General features: G+C 41.0%; 1 protein-coding gene across 2 annotated transcripts; it reads left to right on the plus strand.

The window, feature by feature from the left end:
- The first annotated feature begins 5,009 nt into the window (after window positions 1–5,009).
- Window positions 5,010–7,847, plus strand: LOC133660654 (uncharacterized). 2 transcript variants are annotated; one of them, XR_009827859.1, is made up of 2 exons: window positions 5,010–7,558; window positions 7,806–7,847. XR_009827859.1 is itself a non-coding variant. In XM_062064225.1 (2 exons), the coding sequence occupies exons 1-2, from the start codon at window positions 5,048–5,050 to the stop codon at window positions 7,817–7,819; spliced, it is 2,004 nt and encodes a 667-aa protein (XP_061920209.1). In that variant the 5' UTR covers window positions 5,010–5,047; the 3' UTR covers window positions 7,820–7,847. The 2 variants fall into 2 exon arrangements, 1 of the variants encoding a protein (XP_061920209.1); XM_062064225.1 differs by having other exon boundaries at window positions 5,010–7,037.
- The last annotated feature ends 11,949 nt before the right edge of the window (window positions 7,848–19,796 follow it).

Below are 19,796 nucleotides of genomic sequence, written 5' to 3' on the forward strand. Positions count from 1 at the left end.
TATCAGTGGCGTGCGGTCACTAGAGGCAGGGGAGGCATGGCCTCACCTGCCATCACCTGAAAAAAAAGTAAAAAGAAAAAAAATTAATTAAATTGTTATATGTATCCAGTGATTATACTAAAGTTATTTTCCATTGAACTTCACCAGTTTTAGATTATTTTTATTTTTATTTTCACATTTGCCGTTCAAATACTGAGAAGAGACGGTGCGGTGATCACCAGCCAGTTGAGGCACGTCACTGCGTTGTGCCTCAACATGGATTGTGCGCAATGACTCGGCTAACTGCTGGCCTGCTGTGCAGTGAGACTGTATTGCTATATGAATTATATTATACATTTCCATAGTTCAGTTAGCTGAGGTATATAATGTACAGTGTATTTTGTCAACAACTGTATGTGTGTAACGTATTTCTTGTGCTGAGCGATCATAAAACTGGAGGCTCGTCTCATAACCCCGCCTCCTGGTGCCAAGCACCTCCAGCGCAGAATGCACCGCCCGACGGGAGCACCACACCAACCAAAGCCCACACCCAAACCCTCCACGTGCAAGACCGAATCCACCCAAAAAAAGTCACTTAACAAGAAGCCAAAAAGTGCAAAAACAACAATGCTCGCGCGGCGCGCCGGAGGAGCCGTGAACAGGGACACAACATTAGGTACACCCGCAGACAGCAGCGCGGATTTCATATTTCATTCATTCACAACTCTTCCAACAGGAACACCACTGTTCCCGCACTTATAAGTAAAGGTAAGACCATAATAACGTTTTTTTTTATTAAATGTGCTTTTTTGTGTGCTACAATTTGTAAGTGTAAAGTTAAAGTTAAGTATACCAATGATCAGGTGCGCCGCTAGGGATTTTGGGCCCCATGAAAAGAATCTGTACAGGACACCCATTATTTTTTCTGTATTATAATTTCATCATCATTAGGGGCCTCTCTGGGCCCCCCTCCATCATGGGCCCCTAGAATCCGTCTCCTTTACCCCCCCTTTTCGGCGCCCCTGCCAATGATTTTCACACACACACTAGGTGTGGTGAAATTTGTCCTCTGCATTTGACCCATCCCCTTGTTCACCCCCTGGGAGGTGAGGGGAGCAGTGGGCAGCAGCGGCGCCGTGCCTGGCAATCATTTTTGGTGATTTAACCCCCAATTCCAACCCTTGATGCTGAGTGCCAAGCGGGGAAGAATGCTGGTATGAGCTTTTAAACATAACCCGTTAACTGCTGCCAATCACATGGTGAATAAGATACTATTTAGGGTTCATATGTTTGTAAATCTGACTGTGATGAAGTCAGTGCCTCACCTGACACCGCCACTGATATATATGTATATATATATATATATATATATATATATATATATATATATATATATATATATATATATATATATATATATATATATATATATATATATATATATATATATATATATATATGCATATATATATATATATATATATATATATATATATATATATGTGTATATTTATGTGTGTATATATATATATATATATATATATATATATATATATATATATATATATATATATATATATATATATATATATATATATATATATATATATGTATATATATATATATATGTATATATATATATATATATATATATATATATATATATATATATATATATATATATATATATATATATATATATGTTCTGTTACAACTAAAAGTTGTAAACTCTTGTTGTTGAAATGTGTTGTGCTTAAATAAGCTTGTTATGTAATTAATATTATTACATGTGTATTTGTCGCCATCATGTGGTCATGGCAGTTAATACATCTTTGAGAAGTGTGTATTTTGAATCAAACTTTATTGACCGGAAGTTACATAAGCCAAGCAGAGAAATCTCCGGTTCCAGCACGTACTTTATGGTGGTTATTTTCGAAGAAAAACTGCATATATCCTTTGTTTAAGGTTGCATCGCCGGTATGTATCATAAGTTGAACTTTGAAACTTGGTTTTTGTATAAAATATTTCGAGCTAAATTTATGATTTTTGATGTATGATCTTTGCCATACTCATTAGCAATAATTTGCGATGTCATCTAAGATGGCGTCGTAGTACAATTTCACTTTGTTTACCTTCTCATGTCTTGTAAGGTAGCATTACAGCATATATATGAATACATTTGCATAACATATTTATATATTGACTGTATTGTTTGTCTTTTTAGTTTCACCCTTTTGAATGTCATTAAACCTGCTGACAACGCTCATCGGTCTCCAGAGTCGTGACGTAAGAAAGGTGTTAAACAGCCCTTGCATCAGACATGCACCCCTAACGGCACAGTGAAACGGCGACATCCAAACAGACAGAGGTAACGCAGTCGTCGCACGCTAGAGTGAAGCTGACCACTACTACGCCACAACGCTACAACGCAAACGGCATACAGCAGTGATTCAGCAGTCATCATCTAGTCCACCCCACCATGTCCAGCAAGGCGCCATCTTTAAAGACCCGGTCCGAGGCTTCGACGAACTCCTCCACAGGTTCCGCAGCAGCTAGGGCAAGAGCAAAAGCTGAGGCAGCCAAAGCCCGCCTCGGTTTTGCAGCAAAAGAAATGGACTTAAAAGTAGAAAAAGCTAAAATAGAGGCATCTATTGAATTTCTTCAACATGAAAAAGATGTTGCATCTGCTATTGCTGAAGCAGAGGCATTAGAAACAGCTGTAGTCACACAGGTAGAAGCACGCAGCAATCCTTGTTCTTTTGTCACATCTGAACGTACAAAGCAATATGTCCTCAGCCAAGCTGAATTTGTAAAAGAGGGAAAATATGTTGTTACACAGCCATCACAATGTGAAAATGCTCCTCAGAGCAAGTTAAAGCTCAGTAGCAATCAATTACTTCAACCAACAAAACAAAGTGACTCTAAACAAATGCCCTTTGGCCCCCCTAATTATCTTAAAAACTTCCAAAACCCCTCAGTCATTTCCTCCTCTCCTCACATCCAAAACAATGACAGTGCAAGTTGGTCAACTCAGGTATCAGCATCCAACTTCCATGATGTCCGGCCTTCATGCCAAGAGCCTAAAAACTCTAATGTGAGTGACTTTATTAGATACTTTGCTCGCCGGGAAATAGTAGCAACAGGACTACTGCAATTTAACGACAAGCCTCAAAATTTCAGAGCTTGGAAACGTTCCTTTAAAAATGCAATAAATGGATTAGAACTAACAACAAGTGAAGAGATGGACTTGATGTTAAAGTGGCTTGGCAAAGAATCCTCTGAACACGTGGAACAAATTAGAGCCATACACATTAACAACCCAACCAAAGGTCTCAATATGATGTGGGACAGACTTGAGCAATGTTATGGCTCAGCTGAAGTGATTGAGGATACACTCTTCAAAAGAATTGATATGTTCCCCAAAATCACATCCAAAGACTACACAAAACTAAGGAAGTTTAGTGACCTGCTCATGGAAATGCAGAGTGCTAAAGCTGAAGGAGACCTTCCTGGTCTTGCGTTTTTGGATACCGCAAGAGGATTAAATCCAATTGTGCAGAAACTTCCCTTCAATTTGCAAGAAAGGTGGATCACAGTAGGAGCTAAATACAAACGCACACAACGTGTCCCCTTCCCACCATTCAATGTTTTTGTAGACTTTGTAACGCAGGAAGCTAACTCAAGAAATGACCCCAGTTTTAACTTTACATCGTTCCCTGACGTACACAAACTCGACAAACTGCCATGGAGAGCATATAAACAAAAAGAAATTTCAGTGCACAAAACTGATGTTGTCTCCCGTTACAATTTAGATACACAAAGAACGGCAAACAAAGCTGTAGACAGCGACAAGCTTTGCCCAATTCACATGAAACCTCATCCCCTCTTGAAGTGCAGATCATTTCGAATGAAAACACTCGATGATCGAAAAGCATTCTTAAAAGAGAACCACATTTGCTTCAAATGCTGTTCTTCATCTACACACATTGCAAAAAACTGTATGGTCAAGATACAGTGCTCTGAGTGTCTTGATGAAAAACACTGCACTGCTCTTCACCCAGGACCAGCACCCTGGCTTAGAGTAACTGAACCTGCAGCAGAGTATGGCGGGGAGAGTGACTCCGCTAAGTCGGAGGAGATCACGTCCAAGTGCACACAGGTTTGTGGCGTGAACGAAGCAGGCAGATCCTGCTCTAAAATTAGTCTTGTTAAAGTGTACCCAGCAGGCCATCCTGAACAAGCAGTAAGGCTCTATGCCATCCATGATGAACAAAGTAACAGGTCGTTAGTATGTCCTGAGTTTTTTGAATTGTTCAATGACCGAGGCCCTAGTTCCCCTTATTCACTAAGGACATGTGCTGGTACTAAAGAAGCAATGGGCAGGAGAGCTACAGGATATGTAGTGGCAGCCATAGATGGTTCAGTCCACATCCCATTGCCTAGCCTCATTGAATGTAGAAATATCCCAAACGATAGAGATGAAATTCCCACACCCAGTGCAGCTATGCAACACAGTCATCTAAAGTCAGTAGCTCACCTTATCCCTGACCTGGACTCTAATGCCCCCATACTCATGCTTCTCGGACGGGATGCTATTAGAGTTCACAAAGTCCGTAAACAGATAAGTGGCCCTAACAATGCACCCTATGCACAAAAATTGGACCTCGGGTGGGTCATAGTAGGAAACGTGTGTTTAGGTGATGTCCACAAAACTCTCGCTGTGAAGACGCTGTTCACAAATACAACTGAGAAGGGGCGTCCTACAATGTTTGAGCCATGCCCCAATGTATTTAATGTAATAGAGAGACATTGTGAGATACAAGTTCCATTCAGCTTCAGCACTCAACTTGTGGATAGCGCTTGTGAACCTGATCATTTAGGATGTAATGTGTTCAAACAAACCAGACATGACAATTACATTGCACCCTCCATTCAGGACAAAGCCTTCTTGAAAATAATGGAAGAAGGACTACAAAAGGACACAGACAAGAGCTGGACAGCTCCATTACCATTCAAGTCGCTACGTCAAAAACTCCCTAACAACAGACCGCATGCCCTGAGCCGCTTAATGTCTCTTGTTCGTAGCTTTGAAAGGAAAGAAGAAATGAAGGAACATTTCATCACGTTTATGGACAAAATATTTGAAAACAAACATGCAGAGCTTGCCCCTCCACTGAAAGACGAAGAGGAATGTTGGTATTTGCCACTATTCGGTGTCTACCACCCTCGCAAGCCCAAACAGATTAGGGTCGTCTTTGACAGCAGCGCGAAGTACAAGAATGTGTCACTAAATGATGTGTTGTTGACAGGACCAGATCTTAACAACTCACTGTTAGGTGTCCTAATACGCTTCAGAAAGGAAGCTGTTGCCTTCACAGCCGACATTGAACAGATGTTTTACTGTTTCAATGTTCGAGAGCAAGACAGAAATTACTTGCGTTTTTTGTGGTTTCGTGACAATGACATTTCCAAAGACATTGTAGAGTATAGGATGAGAGTCCACGTCTTTGGGAATAGCCCATCACCAGCAGTGGCCATATACGGCTTACATCAGTCTGTTCTACGCAACCAGCCAGATTGTGATCCAGATGTCAAGCAGTTTGTCACACACGACTTCTACGTAGACGACGGACTCAAATCCCTCCCCACTGTTGAAATGGCTGTGTCCTTATTACAAAGAACCCGTGACACACTTGCAAACTCAAATCTAAGACTGCATAAAATAGCAGCTAACAGAAAAGAGGTACTCGAAGCATTCCCTTCACAAGATCATGCCAAAGACTTAAAGGACTTGGACTTTGAAGCTGATTCAGTCCCCATGCAACGTAGCCTGGGTCTCCTTTGGGACCTAAAGAAAGACTGCTTCACCTTTAGAGTGTCAGACGAGACAAAGCCCTTTACTAGACGAGGTGTTTTATCAACAATAAACAGCCTTTATGATCCATTAGGCTTTGTAGCACCAGTAACAATGCAGGGAAAGTCCATTCTGCGTGAACTTATGGCAGAGAATGGAGACTGGGATGCACCATTGCCCTCAGAAATGGAAGAGTCCTGGACCCTGTGGAAAGACTCACTTAAAGAACTGTCCAACTTGACCATTCCCAGAGCATACACAGAAATTTCTCCCTCAACAACTACAAAAAAAGAGTTGTTGGTATTTTCGGACGCATCTACTAAGGCTATAGCTGCAGTGGCCTATTTAAGAGTAACAGATGCAGCTAGGAACTGTGAAGTAGGCTTTGTTTTAGGTAAGGCAAAGTTAGCACCACGCCCAGATCAGACCATACCAAGATTAGAGCTTAGTGCTGCTGTGTTAGCAGTCGAGCTTGCAGATCTTCTCACTGACGAATTAGGCTTTGAAATAGACTACACTGCATTCTATACAGACAGTAAAGTAGTTCTAGGTTATATCCACAACGAGACAAGAAGATTTTATGTCTACGTGGCTAACCGTGTTACGAGAATCCGCAAATCTTCTCAACCAAGCCAATGGCATTACGTACCGAGCAGCCAGAACCCAGCAGATCACGCCACACGTTCTGTTCCTGCTTACCAGCTACCTCTTAGTAACTGGCTCACTGGCCCTGACTTCATGCTCCAAGATCAAAGTCCCTCAAATGACTCTTTTGAACTTGTTGAACCTTGCACAGACTCTGATGTCAGACCACAGGTGTCTACACTCAAAACCACAATCTCAACCAAACAACTTGGCTCTGACAGATTCAACAAGTTTTCGACATGGAAGTCTCTCAAGCGTGCTGTTTCGAGACTACTACACGTCATACATAACTTCAAATCACTGCCAAGCAAAATCAATCACTGCCGTGGTTGGCACTACTGTGAGACAGGACTCACTGTAGACGAGTCAAACCAAACCCAAAAGGTAACCCCTCTTAAGGCTCCAGTTGGCAACTTTACAGCGTCAGACCTCTACAAACATCAGTGGCGCCAAGTCCAGCACCTGTCAAACACCTTCTGGGACAGGTGGAAGAAGGAGTTCCTTCCCACTCTCCAACCACGTCGCAAGTGGCATTCCAGTCAACTTAACGTGAGCGTAGGTACGGTCGTTATACTCAAAGACAGCCAAATTCCCCGAAATGAATGGCCTCTTGCACGTGTAACTCAGGTGTTCCCAAGTAAAGATGGCAAAGTCCGTTCAGTAGAGCTAAGGGTAGTCAGGTCAGATGATACAAAGGTATTGACCAGACCCATCTCAGAAATTGTACCTTTGATTATTTAATGAGAGGTATTTGTTTGTTTTTTCCAGTTATTTTTGTGGCGTTTATCCACGCCAAGCGGGGAGTGTTCTGTTACAACTAAAAGTTGTAAACTCTTGTTGTTGAAATGTGTTGTGCTTAAATAAGCTTGTTATGTAATTAATATTATTACATGTGTATTTGTCGCCATCATGTGGTCATGGCAGTTAATACATCTTTGAGAAGTGTGTATTTTGAATCAAACTTTATTGACCGGAAGTTACATAAGCCAAGCAGAGAAATCTCCGGTTCCAGCACGTACTTTATGGTGGTTATTTTCGAAGAAAAACTGCATATATCCTTTGTTTAAGGTTGCATCGCCGGTATGTATCATAAGTTGAACTTTGAAACTTGGTTTTTGTATAAAATATTTCGAGCTAAATTTATGATTTTTGATGTATGATCTTTGCCATACTCATTAGCAATAATTTGCGATGTCATCTAAGATGGCGTCGTAGTACAATTTCACTTTGTTTACCTTCTCATGTCTTGTAAGGTAGCATTACAGCATATATATGAATACATTTGCATAACATATTTATATATTGACTGTATTGTTTGTCTTTTTAGTTTCACCCTTTTGAATGTCATTAAACCTGCTGACAACGCTCATCGGTCTCCAGAGTCGTGACGTAAGAAAGGTGTTAAACAGCCCTTGCATCAGACATGCACCCCTAACGGCACAATATATATATATATATATATATATATACACACATAAATATACACATATATATATATATATATAAATATATATATATATATATATATATATATATATATATATATATATATATGTATATATACACACATGAGGGCACTGTTTCAGTGAGCTTTGAGTTTTGTTGGAATTTTAAGGTATATTTTTCCAGAAGTAGTAGGTTACCTTTAGAGTTGTGTGACTACTGGGGCGTTTCAAATGTGACTTTCCAAGGTATGAATGATCCTGATGTTAGTAATTATCTTTTCTCACAAATAATTGCTAATCTTTTTTGAGAAAGAGAAGCATAAATAGTACAAAGCAAAAAGGAACACAGCAGTAAGGCAATTTAAGCAAAAGTCAACATAGCGTCTGAAACAAGATTATCACAATATCAGATGAATAGATAAGATTAGGCAATTTATTTCAGCGAATCGTTGCAGGGTTACGGAGGAAGCCGAGCTGCAGTACTCACTCATGTAAAAACATGAGAAAACATGTGTTTGCAGAAATTCAATCAAAGCCTTTATAAAGTCAAGGTTGCCACTGCTCAGGTGAGCGGAACAAGGATGTGACTTGAAAAGGCCACAGTTACCATAATGATAGCTCCGTGGTGACATTTGAGCCTCTTACCCCAGATGAGACAAAGAAAGGGTAGCGCAGAGGGAGACACAATCCATGCTGACAAGAAGTCCATTTCACCGCTGACACCTGACCTTCACCATTCCTGGAAAAAAAACGACAACAAATGAAACATGACCTACACGTTCTCTGATTTAAAAATGTTTCACACAGACTTTTGTACAGCTGTGAATAATAGAAAGTAATTGACAAATTGACCTCTTGGATTGTCAAGAATCAATGTACTTTTGGGACAGTGCTGCTTGTGTGCATTACTTTACGACTTCCAGACTGAATCCACCTCTAATAATGATGCTTTTAAACAACACAAAACTAAGTAAAATGGATTCTGTTACGGATATTAGTTTTACTGGCTTTTTGATTATGTCACTTTTAAACAAATCTGACCATAGCAGTAAACAAAATATTTACATTGAGCCTGAGACTACAAAAGTGGTGCAGATTGCCCTATTTAAATTAGTTTTTTGTGTATACCCTAACGGCTGTCACCATGGCGACTCATTTCCCCGTAATGCTGTTTCGATATATTGTTTAATTTGCAACACGCAAATATAGTATGAACCAGCTTTTCCGAGTGTTCTAGACAAAATAACCTAATTTAGCACACCAAAAGTGCACCATAAAATGGTTTTGTGATGGTGTGTCTGGAATGATCCATGTGCAAGAAAATGCATAATGCAAGAAACAATTGCCATTAAAATAGCTGCAAGCAGACACCAAAACAAATCAAAATAGTTTGTTTTAATCCGACCTTTAGTCATCCAGCTTTTGTCATCCGGGAGCAGTGCTCTGAAAATTACTTTGAACGATTAATTAATTATAGTTACTTGTTACTTAACCAAAAAGTAATTGAATTACTAAAGGAATTACTCTGAAATAAATTTAATTAATTACTATAGAAAGTAATTAATACTTTATAATAAAAAAAAACAACACTTCAAATATCTGACATTTGCGGCTGAAAGACGTTTCATATAGAGTACATTGCTTCTAAAAGGTGAGATCTAAAGCCAAGTGACGTGTGACATCATCGAGGGTTTCAACGAGCGTTGTTTGTTAGCTTTAGCTGTCAGCAGCGGCAGTGTGTCGGCTCTGACGCCAGCTCTTTTGAATCTCTTCACCGGCTTGTGTTACCTCTGCTTAATAAATAGATTGAATGTGCTTCAATGGCTGTCATATTTTAGTTAAAGTACCGCTGATAGTCACACATGGTGAAATTACCATCTGCATTTGACCCATGCCCTTGTTCCACTCCCTGGGAGGTGAGGGGAGCAGTGAGCAGCAGCGGTGGCCGCGCTTGGGAATCATTTTTGGTGATTTAACCCCCAATTCCAACCCTTGATGCTGAGTACCAAACAGGGAGGTAATTTTCTTGTCAACAAACGGGATATTGTATGGATGGCAAGTTTGTCACTTCAATCATTGCTTTGTTGTTCATTATTCTATACGTGTGTGTATGTTTTTGTCTGCTGTGTCACAGTGTGATGGTGCCTCTTCCTATTTGATGTCACACTTATTTTAGTGCGGTGCTGCTTGTTGTTTTCACTCGTAAAAATATATCACCTGCATTGAACTTGCTGCACTTATGATGCTGTCTTGTTTTCGACATTAAACCACATCAAAAGTAGCATGCCATGTTACATCAAACTATCGCTAACGGCGTTGTAACGGACCTAAAAGTAATTAATTAGATAACTCGTTACTAGTAAAAGTAACGGCAAATCATAAATAAATATTGCAGTTTGGTTTTGTTTGTATTTCTGACAGTCAAAATATGTTGACACGCATACACATGGAGGATTATCTCTCCCTCATCTGTCTTTGCAGTGCAATCGCTTACTTTATCCTAGCCGTTTGTGCGTAACTGTGCCAATTTGCACATGTACTTTCTCGACGTGCCAAATATAGACACAAAACAACGGTCGCAAGACAAGCCAGACAAATCACATTGCGAATGCTAAATAATTATATTGCATCTTCTTCTCCCAGAATTTTAATAATCAGTATTTATTTTGCATACACATGAAGATAAACAAACTAAACCGATTGTGCTCACTATATTGCTCATTTAAGAGATGCAATCCTCTGTGCATGTTCAGTAGATCAGATTTGTGTGCACTATCAAGTGTGCATGTGTTTTGATGTGCACAAACCTTTAGTAGATCAGGCTCATAACAAAGCATTACATTGTTTCTGCAATATCACTGCTCTGTGCTGCAAAAGGCTTGTGGTGTTAAAAGTAAACACAATGTGGAAAGTAAGTAAGGAGGCCTATTGTGCTCGTCAATATAAACTACATTAATATTTTTTAAAGAGGCCTATTCCAATAATTCCAGAAGCTTTTAAAATGATCTTGGATCCCAGTGGGGCACTATAGTATGTTTATTGTAATAAAATACTCGGTAGTCTCCTTCCCAACCACGCCTACTCTGCTGCAACTGGCCAAAATATCTTCCAATATCACGTGACTAGTTTTGCTTACATCGCCATGTTGGCGGGGGAAAACAGCAGCTGAAATAAATGGTTGCAAGCTTGCAGAGTTAACTGCACATTTTAATTACACGGATATTGAACAATACAACAAAAACGTAATTAGTTATTTATCATAACCGACCATATAATGCACTCATGACCCATCACCCGTGTGCTTTTTACATCGATTTAGTTAACAATAATGAAGCACAAGTTCTAGACATACAGTATTCGGACACATCCAACTACCGAATTAACTTTACGTCGTTCTACAATCTTTAGTTGATTTATTGACTTTATTGCCCCATTTCTCCCTTTGAATGCAGCAATTTGCAGCTTCTTGCATGTTTTATATTTGGAAATACAGCAAAATGAGCTCCCCCTCCCATTGACTCCTTTTTGTCATGCCAATATGGCGCTGTTTTGATTTTTACTCTTTGGCTGCCTTACTCGAGTTTTAGTACAGGCTTCTTACATCAGAAAAAAAACCTTTCTGGACACTTATCAAGGAAAGGACTCCAACTATACCGAGCCGTGGTTACTGAAAACTGCTAGCCAACCAACAAGTTTCCCTACATGAGCCTTTTAAAGTTGTGACAATTCTAAAGCTATGTCTACACTAAGCCGGATAACCCCTTAAACGAATAATTATTTAGCTTAAGCCTCGTTTCAGCCACACTAAACCATCGTTTAAGGTTGCCCTCCTTGGATAATTTTTTACACGGGTAAATTTGCCGTCTATTTCTTGAATCTCCGGCTCTTAGCTTTGTATGGACTCATTCATCGTTTACAAACTGAGTTTGGAGAGGAAGTGACGCCAGAAAGACCGCGCCCGCCCCACACAGGAAGTGACATCAGAAAGAACGCGCCACAGCCAGCTTCATAACAACCCGCTCGGTAACTCGGCGTCAACCACTAGAAAGATGGAGGCAAGTCATCCAGTCAGCCATGCCTGTGTTTCTCCTTCTTGTACATGTACAGGCGCTTCTGGAAATCACACATGAATACCTTAAGAGAAGGAAACTATTTCGAGTACAACACATCTCAGACGGCAACATATATGTTGAGCGACGGTTTTCGATAAGGCCTGGAAGAACGGCAGTCTGGTGGGATATGTTTGTCAACGAGTGTGTTGTGCCAGAGGAATGGTAAGAGAACGTTCGAATGTCCAGGTCAGCTGTGATTCTACTTAGCGAAAAACTTTGTCCATTTGTTGAAGGAGAGACAACGAGAATGCGGGCTCCCGTGGACAAGGGAAGACTACGAAAAACAGTGAATGCATTTGGACTGGCAAAGCAGACTGTCAGTTATTGTCTGTGATCTATATGTCGGAGTGATTCCTCAACGTCTAGTTTGGTACTCCATAACTATTGTGAAGCCATGAAGTGGTTGCGGCCGTCAAGTACGACCGCCAATTTCAGCCTACAAGCACAGTGTCCTGTTGTTGGTTGTTGTAAAATGTTCTTTATCACATTGTTTACTTTCACACATCCATTAAAGATATGATTCATGTATGATGGCTCAGGTGTGATTCAACTCAATAGTCTAACAGCTGCTGGTGGTGAGGCAAGCGAGGTTTACAGTTAAGAGAATTGTGGCAATAGTCTACATTGTAACACAGGGTAAGGATACACTTCCAGGTCAGAGGTCACTATGACGCGCACATTTTTTTCGCGCATGCGTACTAGGTCGCGTTGCCCCGGCAGACGGAGGGGGAGGGGGTCTTAAACGACCATTGTGTGTGTGTGGACACGGATAAGGTTAGGTAGGATTTACCCTGGATAACCTTAGCCGGCTTAGTGTAGAAGGGGCCTAAGCATACAGTATCTCCACCCACCCCCTACGGTTACGCGACCTAAGCCTAATGTTGTGAATCTGTGAGGAGCAACCTTGATTGCATATATTATAAATAATATATGTGATATACATTTTGAAAACAATACACAATAATACAGTCCATGGCATAACAGTCTCATGCATGAGAAAATGTGCATGCACACAGCAAATGCATCATATGATTAACTGTGTTCCTCCTGCTAGTTATTATTATTAAAGATAATAAAACGCGTTGCAGAGTATAAATATACAGAATGGCTTGAAATATGCCACAAAAACAGTGCTGTATAAAAATAATAATAATTGATTGGATTCCTCAACACTGAAAGCGTTTGACAGTGAAACCCATTATTCATTTACACCGGAGTCGCACATTGGTGTTGACAAGCAAAATTTACAAACACAGCTGTCCTTGGGGAAACTGATGGAAATATGGCAACTCATTTGTACCAACAACGTCTTCTCGGACCAAACCACCAAACATTTTTTCATGTATACAGTATGGCGGGATGGGGTGGCACTGGAGGCAAGGGGTGGGTGAAGTGACACAAGGGCAGTGACTGGGATGGCGGAAGTTTCCAATGAATACTAAGTAAATAGTAATTGTGCTGACGCTTCAATGCGGGCCAGGAATAGGAAGGCAGGTACGCGGACTCCTGCTCCAGTCCAGTACGGTTGACGTAAGCTCAGACTGAGTATGTCATTAGAGTGCTGCAGGAGTGACACAATTAAGGATCTGCATAATTGAAAACTAAATATTTTCTTTTCTGAATAGGGTAAATTAAATGGAAAGCAACAGTTAACTGCAGTAATTAACCACCACTCAATTATCTTTTTTTTCCTTTTCTCTTTCTTTGTAAACTCTATTTCAAAGCCCTTAGAAATGCTTGCAAAAGTGTAATGAATTTTCTTTTCAATGTAAAGCATAATGCCTCTGAGGTGAGCGATCATCTTTTCATTTTTGTGTAGGCCTACCTTTTCAAATCATTGGCAGCCAAATATGAAAAACTGACTTTGATCCACTTTAATTAATACACATTCATTTGATTACATTAGGAACTGCATTAAAAAGTGTTTAATGTACGTTTGCACTGAACATAGAACATGTTGGTTTTTTGTAGAAAATAGTTTAGTTTGTGGACATGTCTTGAAACAACTTGTTTCTGCTTATAAATCTCAATTCTCCAAACAAGTTGAATATTTTTTTTTTTTGACACACACAGTACGTGATATGTGAATACGAATATGAATATGTGATATGTTACCAGACTTGTAATTAGTATGATGATGTCGTTCAAAGAAAGGCTTCTTCTCGCTGCAATGGGCATCAGAGGCAACTGTGCTTTTCAGCATGACCTGTGCAGGTAGATCTCAAAAGGCTGTCGCCATAACATCATCAAACGACTCACTACGCTCCATTCTGGACCACTTTAACCAAGGAAACTCCATGAAATCAGTCAACGTGCACTAAATGAAGTTTCGACATCAACGCAGGCATCCAAGTCAGTCAGGGACCTCCATCTTATTACCAGTCGTAAGCCCCTCGCCACTTGCCTGTGGCACCAATTACTGGAGCTTACAGAGGGTGTGTGTGGTGAACCGTTACCACTTCAGCGCCGATGTGCAGTTGATGGCGGTTTCTCAGAGATGCAAGTACGATTATCTACACAATCTAGTCACGGTAGAATATGGAACTCTAGTGGGATTTTGATGAAAAACACAGACAGAGAACTCAATTAATTGCATTAGTTGGCACATTTAAAGGCTCCAAACAAGGCCAAAGTGGTCAAAAAGGAACCAAACTGACACCTCATCCTCAGGTGTTTGTTCAAAAATCTTAAGCAATTTTCCGATTTGCTGTAAGAAGAAAGGACATGAAAAAAAAGGTTCCAGAAGATGACCCTAGTGCAGGGATTCTCAACCTGTGGTATATGTTTACCTTTAGTGGTACGTGGGCTCTATCGAGTTGTACGCCAATAGTTACTTTATTAAAGTACAGTATTGTATATTTATATATTCAAACACAGTGTTACTGTTCAAACTGTGTGTAATGTTACAGTGGCCAAAAATACTAAACATAAGTGTTGAATAAAACCTCTGCCTTGTTTTTAATAAATACTTAGACATGCTACTCTACTGTATTTTAATGTACGTATTGTTCTTAAGAACACTCCACAAGTATGGTTCTTAAAGGCCTACTGAAACCCACTACTACCGACTACGCAGTCTGATAGTTTATATATCAATGATGAAATCTTAACATTGCAACATATGCCAATACGGCCGGTTAACTTCTAAAGTGCAATTTTAAATTTCCCGCAAAACTTCCGGTTGAAAACGTCTATGTATGATGATGTATGCGCGTGACGTCAATCGTTGAAACGAAAGTATTCGGACACATTGTATCCAATACAAAAAGCTCTGTTTTCATCGCAAAATTCCACAGTATTCTGGACATCTGTGTTGGTGAATGTTTTGCAATTTGTTTAATGAACAATGAAGACTGCAAAGAAGAAAGCTGTAGGTGGGATCGGTGTATTAGCGGCTGGCTGCAGCAACACAACCAGGAGGACTTTGACTTGGATAGCAGACGCGCTATCCGACGCTAGCTGCCGACCGCATTGATGATCGGATGAAGTCCTTCATCGCTCCGTCGATCGCTGGAACGCAGGTGAGCACGGGTGTTGATGAGCAGATGAGGGCTGGCTGGCGTAGGTGGATAGATAATGTTTTTAGCATAGCTCTGTGAGGTCCCGTTGCTAAGTTAGCTTCAATGGCGTCGTTAGCAACAGCATTGTTAAGCTTCGCCAAGCTGGAAAACATTAACCGTGTAGTTACATGTTCATGGTTTAATAGTATTGTTAATTTTCTGTCTATCCTTCCAGTCAGGGGTTTATTTCTTTTGTTTCTCTCTGCAGTTAAGCCCGATACTATCACGTTAGCTCCGTAGCTAAAGTGCTTCGCCGATGTATTGTCGTGGAGATAAAAGTCACTGTGAATGTCCATTTCACGTTCTCGACTCTCATTTTCAAGAGGAAATACTGTATTTCCTTGAATAGACGCAGGGGCGCTAATTAATTTAAAACCTCCTGTCACTCCGACGCTTACCAGAAGCCTGCGAGATGGCCATGCATGCGCTAATTATTTTAAAACCTCTTCTCACTCCGGCGCTTACCATATCATGAAAAGCACATTTAATAAAAAAAAAACGTTATTATGGTCTTACCTTTAGGTATAAATGAGTCCATGCCAGCTCCTTTTGAAGAAAAGCATCGATATGGAAGTCTTCCTTCAGTTTTAAAAGTCTCTCTGTCTCGATGGAGATCTTCCTTTTAAGTATTACCTCCTGCTTCGATTGAAAGTCCAGTTTAGAAAACTGTTTTATTTTAGATATGTAATCCTCCATGGTAAAACAATGGCTGCGCACTCTTGCTGGTGTTGTCTTCTTCTGCAGCACAGGTATTCTGCAGTACCAGCAGTCGCAAGAAGGATCACTAGCGGCCTCTACCACCAGGAGGTGGGAGTCATTTAATGACTCATATTTGACCCGGCGGAAGTGCCAAGCATGCGCTAATTATTTTGCGAAACGAGTTTGACCCGGCTGTAATTCGAGGCATGCGAATACCATATTCCCGGCGCCAATTCAAGGAAATATGGTAGTATCCGAGGTGGTTTAAAATACAAATCCGTGATCCACAATAGAAAAAGGAGAAAGTGTGGAATCCAATGAGCCCTTGTACCTAAGTTACGGTCAGAGCAAAAAAAGATACAACCTGGCGTCCTGCACTGCACTCTAATCCTTCACTCTCACTTTCCTCATCCACAAATCTTTCATCCTCGCTCAAATTAATGGGGTAATTGTTGCTTTCTCGGTCCGAATCGCTCTCGCTGCTGGTGTGAATTATTGTAAACAATGTGCAGATGTGAGGCGCTCCACAACCTGTGACGTCACGCTACTTGCGGTACAGGCAAGGCTTTTTTATCAGCGACCAAAAGTTGCAAACTTTATCGTCGATGTTCTCTACTAAATCCTTTCAGCAAAAATAAGCCCATACTTCCCTCTCCCCAGCCACTTCGTCCAGCTCTTCCCGGGGGATCCCGAGGCGTTCCCAGGCCAGCCGGGAGACATAGTCTTCCCAACGTGTCCTGGGTCTTCCCCGTGGCCTCTTACCGGTCGGACGTGCCCTAAACACCTCCCTAGGGAGGCGTTCGGGTGGCATCCTGACCAGATGCCCGGACCACCTCATCTGGCTCCTCTCGATGTGGAGGAGCAGTGGCTTTACTTTGAGCTCCTCCCGGATGGCAGAGCTTCTCACCCTATCTCTAAGGGAGAGATCCGCCACCCGGCGGAGGAAACTCATTTCGGCCGCTTGTACCCGTGATCTTGTCCTTTCGGTCATAACCCAAAGCTCATGACCATAGGTGAGGATGGGAACGTAGATCGACCGGTAGATTGTGAGCTTTGCCTTGCGGCTCAGCTCCTTCTTCACCACAACAGACCGATACAGCGTCCGCATTACTGAAGACGCCGCACCGATCCGCCTGTCGATCTCATGATCCACTCTTCCCTCACTCGTGAACAAGACTCCGAGGTACTTGAACTCCTCCACTTGGGGCAAGATCTCCTCCCCAACCCGGAGATGGCACTCCACCCTTTTCCGGGCGAGAACCATGGACTCGGACTTGGAGGTGCTGATTCTCATCCCAGTCGCTTCACACTCAGCTGCGAACCGATCCAAATATATACAGTAACACAAAAACAACCTGTCTCTGTGATCACTATAGGTGTATAAATAATAATATAGTGTTAAATAAGATCAGTCCCTTGGGCACAAAACTGAAAAAATTACAGCTCTCCAAAAAGTGCAATTATGTTGCTATTTGACATAACTGTTTGTTATGATGCTTTGACATTTTTGCACTTTATTTCTTTATTGAAAGAAAATTCTATGAAGAGAAAAATGGTTTGCAAATGTGGTTACAATGCTAAAAAATGAAAAGTTAAAGCTAAAAAAAAGAAAAACACTTTATTGAGTTAACATTATTTCTTTATAGGGGGAAATATGTTATGAGCAAGGGAATATAACAACTACACTACCCAGCATGCAACGGGAGTGACGAGCATATGCGGTAGCCACGAAAAGTGTTGTTGCATGTCGTCACCAAGCAGCTAAGAATGAGGTTATGAGCACGCTGTGAAAGTAAACGTCAAGAACTCAGCCAACACGCCTCGTCTGCATTATTTATAATTAGACAGACAGCACATATACAGTGTGATTTTGTTTTGTTTACAAGGAAAGAAAAACAAAAGTTAAAAAAGGGAGATATGTTGTATATAGATGTATGTGCTGCGGTTGCTTTAAGAACGTTGCGACAGCTGCCGTAAAGGAGGTGCGTTGCTTGCCTGGTTGCTATGTTTCCGGTTGGTCGTAAAAGTGTTCGTCATGTGTTTGTACCCTGCTCAAATCTCTCAGTAAAGTTATTCATTGGATTATACCTTTTGTTTTGAACTTTATTACACCTTGGAGCGCTTTTTCCCGTCCATTTTTTCCTGCTTTCGCTATCTGCGCCTAATGACTGAGCTACGTGACGCCATTTCTTGTGATGTCACACGGAGCATTTCTGGTCGGGACGGGATTCGTTCCGAGGGATTCGAATAAAGAACCAACTCTTTTTCTTTACTATAGTGGTCTCGATAACGGGTACCGGTTCTCAAAAAGGGATTCGAGTCCGAGGACTCGATTCTTTTCTTATCGAACAACCGGGAAAACCGGTTTCGAGTATCATCCCTATAAAGTAGTCAGGAGGAAATGAGTATCAGGGGCCGTATTTATCAAGCGTCTTAGAATGCCATTTTACACTTAATTCCTGAGAATGTGCGAAATTTAGTCCTACTCTCAAACTTAAGAATAAAAGCTATTTATCAACTTTCTTAAGTCTAAGAATCACTCCTACTCTCCACGATATTTAAGAGACCTTCAGAGGTGTCTTAAGTGGTTAGGAGTTGCCAGCGGGGGATGGCACTGAGGCGAGAGAGACGTGCGCGAACGTTCAGGGAGCGGAAGGATGTCCTGGCTTTGTTTGATGACGAGCAGCTGATCAAACGGTATCGTTTATACAGAGCGGGTATTATTTTTGTCACAGATTTAATAATTTTCGATTCCATGTTAATTTCTGCATGTAGCTGCAGTGGGCTATAGTATATATAGAGCCACCCACACCAGTTTCAAATTAGTTGCCTAATTAATGAATTGGAAAGAACATTTTATGAGAGTAGCGTATGTGTGTGTGTGGCCCTGTAATAGGTGACAGCATGTGAGGTGAGTGACGTCAGTGAGTGTGTGGGCGAGAGAAGAGAGGGAGCGGTAGCGTGAGCGCGGGCGGGGACTAGTTTGTTTTGCGTTGGATTGGCTGTGTGCAACCAATCAATAAAGCAAGATTTGCAACTAATCGCCGGACTCATCATTCACCCTAAAGTCATCCGCAGTGGAGACCCACTGCCGGGTAAAGTGAAGGGTGTTGCCCCGAGCATACATCGGCCCTGGAGAAGTGTCTCCCCTGCGCTCTTCGACTACGGTCTGGGAACAGGAAGCAGGAAAGGTGCAACAAAAAGGAAACATTTATTTTTGATTCATTGCCAATATTGTTTGTTTGTTTTGTATTATTTTGTAGTTTATTGTCAAAATATACACTCCCATTGTCCACTTAAATATTTCTAAGATATTTCTTTATTCTTAGACAAGGGATTCCCTTCTGTGATTGGTCATTTCTATGGATACAGAAATTACGTCACCTAATATTCCGTTTACGGCACATAGTAATGTCGTAGTTCAGCTCTGAGTGTGACACTTAAGATTCAGTCCTACACTTCGCTGAAAGTGTGAGTAAGACGCTTGATAACTAACTTTTAA

Source organism: Entelurus aequoreus, linkage group LG11 (genome assembly GCF_033978785.1).
Source record: "Entelurus aequoreus isolate RoL-2023_Sb linkage group LG11, RoL_Eaeq_v1.1, whole genome shotgun sequence".
Taxonomy (NCBI): domain Eukaryota; kingdom Metazoa; phylum Chordata; class Actinopteri; order Syngnathiformes; family Syngnathidae; genus Entelurus; species Entelurus aequoreus.

What these genes read in the sequence shown, in the direction of transcription:
- LOC133660654 (XM_062064225.1), top strand. Translation starts at nt 5,048, where the DNA reads ATGTCTCTTGTTCGTAGCTTTGAAAGGAAAGAAGAAATGAAGGAACAT.